The sequence below is a fragment of the Lottia gigantea genome (assembly GCF_000327385.1).
Source record: "Lottia gigantea unplaced genomic scaffold LOTGIsca_4, whole genome shotgun sequence".
In the NCBI taxonomy this organism is placed as follows: domain Eukaryota; kingdom Metazoa; phylum Mollusca; class Gastropoda; family Lottiidae; genus Lottia; species Lottia gigantea.
This window is the reverse complement of record NW_008709379.1, coordinates 5,817,222-5,825,079: the sequence shown is the minus strand read 5'-3', so window position 1 is coordinate 5,825,079 and position 7,858 is coordinate 5,817,222. Positions and strand designations below refer to the sequence as shown.

The 7,858-nt window shown below is 34.2% G+C and overlaps 2 protein-coding genes across 2 annotated transcripts; both read left to right on the top strand.

Moving 5' to 3' along the window:
* Positions 1-5,204: 5,204 nt before the first annotated feature.
* LOTGIDRAFT_153910 (hypothetical protein) lies at positions 5,205-5,576 on the top strand (the record flags this gene model as incomplete). Its single annotated transcript, XM_009059906.1, has 1 exon — positions 5,205-5,576. One exon carries the CDS (start codon positions 5,205-5,207, stop codon positions 5,574-5,576), a length of 372 nt encoding a protein of 123 aa, XP_009058154.1.
* A 702-nt stretch (positions 5,577-6,278) lies between these two features.
* On the top strand, positions 6,279-7,565 carry LOTGIDRAFT_153909 (hypothetical protein; the record flags this gene model as incomplete). The annotated part of the gene is made up of 3 exons (XM_009059905.1): positions 6,279-6,354; positions 6,502-6,758; positions 7,428-7,565. The coding sequence occupies 3 exons, from the start codon at positions 6,279-6,281 to the stop codon at positions 7,563-7,565; spliced, it is 471 nt and encodes a 156-aa protein (XP_009058153.1).
* Positions 7,566-7,858: the final 293 nt, after the last annotated feature.

The window sequence follows — 7,858 nt, the reverse complement described above, 5'->3', positions numbered from 1 at the left end:
ACTTCGTTTAAACGAATTAATTATTTCGTTACAACGAAATGTTATTTCGTTTAAGGGAAATAAATTATTATTTCTTTAAAACGAAATAATTATTTCGTTTTAACGAAATACACTATGTTTATTTCGTTTAAACGAATTAATTTTTTCGTCTATTTCGTTTAAACGAAATAATTAACCTAATTCGTTTAAACGAAATAATTAATTCGTTTAATCGAAATAATAAATAAATATGTTTACAATTGCGCCTTAGGGGCTCCGTAGTATGGAGTAATTCAAACGAATCAGACAGACTTATTGAGCAAGATGGGGTAAGAAACATGTAACAAGTTATTTTGACCCAATTTATATTTAATCTTGTATTCAATCATGTTGTATAATCTGTTCTGTTATAGTCTTTTAAAATGACTGAAGAAGTGGTAGCGTCCGCTAATACCACTATGTACAAGCTTTGTGGCCCAGCCCCTGAATGACAATTAACTCATTTCGATGCAATTGTGTTAAGTTGTCTCTCAGTTACCATGGGGTATTCAATGGCATGGGATTGTAAACAGGTTTTCTTTGCGCCATTCAAATTTTCAGACGTTTCTGGTTCTAGCAATTCTACTTAAAGTGTTTTATGATGTCAGATGTCTTATGTGATTCAAGCAAATTTTGCTGTGGTTGCGTCATAAAACACTTAGTTTTAGTGGAATTGCAGGATCACAGACGTCTGATTGAAAATTGGAATGGTGCTAATTGATGCTATCCTCGTCCCCGATAAGCATAAACAACTTAGAAATCCTCTTTACAATCCCTATAAATATTATTTTAAAGAATGAAGTAATATAAATGCCCATGATTGGCACAAAAACGATTTATTAACGGAAAATACGACTTAAAAACTAATAAAGCCATATAACGGAGTGGATCTTTTGATGATATAATTTCGTTTCTAGGGTTTAGTTTTTACAGATTTTCCCATCCGATCCATGTTCATGGTACGGGTTGCAATCTTTGATGTGATGTTTTTATATTCAAAAACACATTCTCAACAAAGTATCTTATTTGTAAGTTGTTGTTTTATTCTTTGTTTCTTTTTTTGGTGAAAATATACGATATTCAAAATCGATATTGACTTAATTGGGAGAGTGGAGGAAACGCATCACCTGTATCGTTTTGCAAACTTGCAAACGCCTTTCTCGTGATTAAGTCGTTATCTTCTAGACAACAAGTGTCCTGATTCCAGCCCATCAGACATATACGATAAGTATTTGGACCATGTGCAAATAGTGATGGTACATGTATTTTGTACTAGCATGTGTACAAATCTTTCATAATTATTGTCTACAGTCAACAGTGTATCAAGATGTAGCATCAAAACGGCGGATTTTATTGGGGATTAACGAAATAAACTGGTAAAACGTCATAGTCTACTAATGGTGTTTCCACTCCAAATTAACTTCGTATTAGTTTAATGTCTCATTACTAATGAAAGGGAAATTTAGGTGACAGTATACCCTTAAAATGTCATCAAAGACAGGATATATACAAGACCAGTTCAATAAAGAAATCAACTAGGAATATGTTGTTACGATTTATCAAATGCCCCGGGGACAAATAAAGGAGGTCAGTTTTACTAACAGATCAATTATATTGAATTATAGAATTCGATTTGATGTCTGGCGAACACCGGTGACACTCAAATCACATTTTACCGGTTGTAGATCTTCGTGTCTCACACATATCTTCCTCGTCTCTTATATCCTCACTGTAATATACATGTATGCATATTTTATGATATAAACGTCTGGAAAAGACTGTCACCGTTGCTGAACATTCATCATCGTAGTTATCTTAATATAAATCTGAGTTTTTTTTATCTTGAATATAACAACACAATGATCACGATAACATACATTAACACTCTTTTACAACTTCGCAAACTTGTGTCCAATATTTTACGATGGACAATTTAAGTGGCCCAATTTACAATATTGCAATATTACAACATCACATCAGCTGCATTTCACCCAGCCCTTGTACATAATCTTATATCTCTTAACCACAAATTCCATCCGAACATTAACCTATATCAAGAAACCTAAAGAGAAAAAGAAAAGTCGGAGATGTGAAAGTCCTGGCAAAAAAGAAGCTTATATGCTGTGTATGGAATATAGTTATAAGTTACATTGGAAACATTTAGTAGAGAAATCTATTCATATCCCTGCCTCAGATTTTGTTGGAAGTTAATCGTGACATTATTAATTTGATTATTTAAACCACACCTAACGCTGTAAAAACTTTGCAATCAAATAAATGATCCGAAGTCACAAAATATAACACTGACATAATAAATGTAAACAAATACATAGAATTTAAACGAGCATTGTCTATCCCTTGTCAAAGTTAGTCTAATACATCTAAAACATATGTATGTTATCGAAGTGAAATGAGTCTTATTAGAATCTTACACTATCCAACACTTCGTCCCTGCGAGATAGAGTGCTATATGACTGTAGCTGATAAATATAATATAAATACAATATTGTAGCTACCGAAGAATGGTGAGAATATGAAGGTAATATTGTTTCATTATTTTTTAATGTTGTGAAATTGGTGATGATAAAAAAAAATTAAATAAATTTACAGAATTTCATTTTGCATGAAAAAATCTAGCCTCATGTTTTTAGTAGGATTCTGTGGTTACTACAGATTTCTTTTCAAATTTGGCGTGTGCGTATGTAAAAGGTTGATTCCTACCGATTTCGGAGATGCTTGAAATTTTTGTTACCGAGACAAAAGTGTTGAAAAGTTTATGATTATGAATACTTCTTGTTTTGACACAAACAGGTATTAACTTCAAAGGGGACATAATCCACACTTTGTGTTTTTACGAGTACCTTTGAGAATTTGGTTATTTAGATATTTAATTTCAGAACTTCACCCATTTTTGGCGCTGAAAGAAGAATGGCGTGCCCCTCTTTAATAGTAAATCTGATGCATGTAAATGTACGCTATAACCAAGGCATTTGGAGACTTAGTGTGACAGACACATACTATTACTTAACTAGTACTTTTAGACTATCCTCTTTCAGATGTCATTAAATTAAATGCGAGACAGGATTCTACTGTTATATATGATTAAATCACTAATCTTAGTTGCGTGTTTCTGTTGATTTCCACTAAGCCTATAGCAGGGATTCTTAAAATCCTCTTAAATACGAAGTCAATACGAATTAATGCTCCTCAAAACTATGTTGACGGTTACGTTAAAAATCCTGTCTGGATATCCCTAAATACCTTGTATTGAAAAAATTACCTAGGAAGAATGATCGTAACAGGGTGAAGATTGAAAGTGGCATAAGAAGAATTTATGGCTGTAGTCGTGAATATATCCTGTAATTTGTTAGTTACCTGAACATGTAGCCTACGTGTGATTGATTCTTGAAAGATGATCCACAGAAAATGGCTAATCGTAATATGGCCAGGAATGCATAAAACAAACAACTTGCTTTGGAGTATTTCACATCTTGACCGAGCTACAAACATTTCTAATGATATCCTTATTTAATAGTTAACATTTTCGATTTCTTTGACTTATAACAGAAAAAACAACTCAGCTTCAGACTTTCAAACTAACAAATTATGTCAATTTACAAGTAATAAAACAGTATTAAAACTCAATTTCAAGACAAACTATCATAAATCATAAAAAGATTGCTGTTCCCAATACAACAAATGATATCGTATGGGGTTACATAGACCGAAACATCTGTTTCTATAACAGCCTCTTGGTGCAGATAAATAGGAAGTAAAACTGCATTCATTTCATCTCTATAATAGCCTCTGATAGCTATTTGGACAGATTTGAACTGGTGTAGAGACAGAAAAAATAGGCCCTGTTAAATGGAGACATTCTGCATCTCCGCAGGTGCCGGTGTTTTTAACCCAATTATAGATCTTCAAAACTCAGGTATATTTGGAAAGACGAGTATTTTTGAAGTTCAGTCATACCTTAATTTTTCCCTACACCATTTATGTCATGTTCCATCAAAGTTTTTTTTAAGGCGAAACTAATCTAGCATCGGCCATTTAAAACTACTTGCGCAGCCAAATGTTCAAAGGTTACAGGGTCACGTGATACTAACTAAACGAAAGTTACGGTGATGCCGAACACTAATTTACAATCATCTTAAATGTAAATCAATATTATGAAAGAGAAAACGCATCTTTGGAGGTGTAGAAAATCCCCATTTAACAGTGTGACTCTATTACAGCTGACAACTGTCAAAATATCAATCAGAGGCTAGTAGTATATGAGTTTTCTGATATAGCGCATCCAGTTTGATCCGGTTTTTGAGATGGGAGGTATATGTCTTTTCGGATATGACGCATTTCACTTCTGCGCATGCGCAACTTTTTCAATGCGTCATATCCGAAAAGACACAACTGTTAAAATGTATTATAACAGACTTCCTCAAACTGTTAAAATGTATTATAACAGACTTCTTCAAACTGTTAAAAAAATATATTATAACAGACTCCCCAAACTGTATTATAACAGACTCCATATAAATTACCCAAAACCACAGACAAGAATCACTAAATAATAATACAGTATAAAATAACCGCATTAAAGATTTCTTTAATTTTAAAACACGAAAAAAAAAATTCGAAGGCGACGGTTTCTTCTCTGCGCTGACATCTCTCATCCCCAAAGTTGCCAATTTTGTCTCAAACAACAAATCCCTCATTTCCTCAGAAGCGCAAGGTCTTGGATCTGTGGCAAAAGCAGGAGTAAATATTAGCGATGCAGTGAAAAAATCTGACGAACTTAAAGAACTGCAGCTAATAAGAGAACTAAGAAACAAGAGACTAGAACGACAAGCTCTAGAAAAACAAGGAAAAGGGTTTAAAATCATTGGATAAAAATGGCAAGCAAAAATTAGAGATTGGATCCAATCTTTCAATTGTATGATCCGATTCAATATTCGCTCAACAAGAAGAAAGAGGATTACGTAATCATCTCACCATCGGTAGGGACAAAGACCCAAATAAACGACGGAGGAAGAGTTACCTTTGAAATTAATTCGTTGTCCAATTGGTTGCTGCTTTCCGATGCCCATTTCCGATGCGATTTCAAAATCAAAGACGCCGCTCAGAATCGAATTCCACAAACCAACACGACTTTAGAAAACAACTTCTTTCCGTCTTTATTCAGCGAAATGGTTTTGGAAGCTGGTTCATATCCGATAGAGACCATAAAACACCCCGGCGAGTTTGACACAATGTTGAAAACGGTTCTGTATCCTAAAAACTACGATTCAGTTTCGGGATGGATTCCCGATGTCGGTGACGGAGAAGTTTTAAAAGAACCGGTCAGAACTGTAGCAAATGACACAGACCTTGATAGGATAAGGGTAGTTGCTAGAAACACACTGGAAAGAGTGACTCGCGGAGTAAATCACGGATTTGAAAAACGAGCGCTTCAACAATGTTGTCGAGAACAACAGATGGGTCAATTACGTAAATTGGAAGTTGTATCCTTTATTTGGTCTCTTGGAACACAGAAAGGTTTCCATAGGTTTGCCGTATAAAATTCACTTGCAAAGAGAAATCAACGACAACAAGATATTCTTTGGTGAAAACAACGCAAAATTGGAAATAACGAATATCCAACTTTACATACCGGTAATCACTCCTTCCGTAGAAGTGGAAACGAGAATATTCAACTCTTTAACCAAAGACATCGAAATTGCTTTTCTTCGTCGTAACACAGAAGGTAGCATGACTTTAACAGGAGAATCCACCACGTGGCCAATCACCAACACCGTCAAACCAGCGAGATATCTAATGGTCGGTTTCAAAAACTTGCCAGACTCTCAGACAAACAACAACAACATTTTCAGAGAGGCATTGAACCATACTCAAGATCCCATCATTCGCAAAGTTCAAGTCAGATTGAACAACGATAATTATCCCAATCAACCTTTGACAATTGATCCTTCCAAAAAAGATTACAACGAATTGTACAGAAACTATAAAAACATGTGCGAATTGTTTGGAAATACGCCTCAGTTTGAATACACAGATTTTTCACTCAATCATCCAATCTTTTGTTTCGATCTGTCAGCTCATCAAGAAGATCTTTTCAAAACAGGGGTAAACATAAATATTCACATCGATAAAACACAAGGAGATGTGACCGGCTACTGTTTATTGCTGGAAGAAGCAAAACATTTGATTAAAATATCAGATAGAAGAATGATAAGAATTGAATAAAAAAACACCCTTTAAAAATGAAACCAGAAACTTTAGTTATGAAAATAATAGAAGCTATGGAAACGAATTCGCCGACTCTAATAACTTACAACGGTAAAAAAGTGCACAGAACCCAAAAGATTATCGATAAATACAAACATTGCAAAGTCAGAGACGATATAGACTTGGAATGAATTGATGAGAATTTAACTAAAAAAGGTGGATTTTTACCTTTCTTACCTTTAATCTTTCCTGGTTTAGCTGCAGCTGATGCAACTGCTGGTGGAGCTGCTGGGATAGCCAAAGCTGTCAACGATAAGAAAGCTGAAGCCGCTGCAAACGCCGAAGCGCGTAGAAACAATTTGGCAATGGAAAGAGAAGCACGAGGAGGTTCGGGAGTAGGAGATATATTAGGGACGGTTAAAGAATTCGGACAAAGATTTGGCGAAGAAACCAAGAAAACCGTTAAAGAGGGATTAAGCAAATTAATAGATAAAATCGACACCAAAGAAATGAAGGTCAAACACAAGGGCAACGCCATATTTTTAAAAAACATACGTTCGGGTGAGGGAATCTTCCTTTCAAAGTATGAAGGCAACGGAGTGATTTTTAGTACGAAAATGTAATAAATAAAAATGGGCAAGAAATTCAAACATTCGGACATATTTCCTAGTAACCCAATGCTCATGAGCATTTGCGGTAGTTCAGGTTCTGGGAAAACTCATCTCACTTTTAACATGTTGACAACACCAAACCTTTTAGATTTCGATTCTCTGTATATCTACACAACAACACCAGAGCAATCGTATTATCAATTCCTCAAAGCTTTAGAATATTTACCAAAGAAAGACGTGGAAATAAAAGATATCATAGAAAACTTCATTAAATCAAAGAATCCATCTTTCAATCCAACTGATATAAAAGTTTTTCTTACGAAAAATGTTAATGATCTAGGCTTGTCTAATATTGATAGCAATCGAAAGAACTTAATATTGTTTGAGGACTGCGTAGCGCAAAGAAATCAAACTGTTCAACAAGAATTCTTCACCAAAGGAAGACATCACAACTGTCACTGCATATACCAATCCAAATCTTTTTACGGGATGGATTCTATGTTCATTATAAAAAATGCAAATTTTTTTTTATTATTTGAATTAAACGATAAAGATTTATCTCAAATCATTCAGTCTATAAATCACGGAATGGATAGAGATACATTTAAAAAGGTTTGTAAAGCTCAATGGAGAAACCCAGATGATCATGGATATGTATTTGTAAATACTAGAAAACCTGCGGGAGAAAGAGTTATGATCGATATATGTTAATTTTATTTTTTTAAAAATGACGGATTGGAATAATTTTTTAAAAAGAAATAGAGAATATATCAAAGCTAAGAATAAAATAAAGACCCAAGTTGAAAATAACAGATTGCAACAACTCGGATTAACGGAAAATCTACAGACTCTATTTCAACCCATATTAAAAAGTCAAGAAGATATTAAAAAGAGACTCGTTATAGAACCCACCCCTCGTATAGAACCCAAAGCGATTGAATATAATGGTATTATAATTAAGACATTAGATGATATAAAACGTCTTTTTCAAACCCTACCCAGAT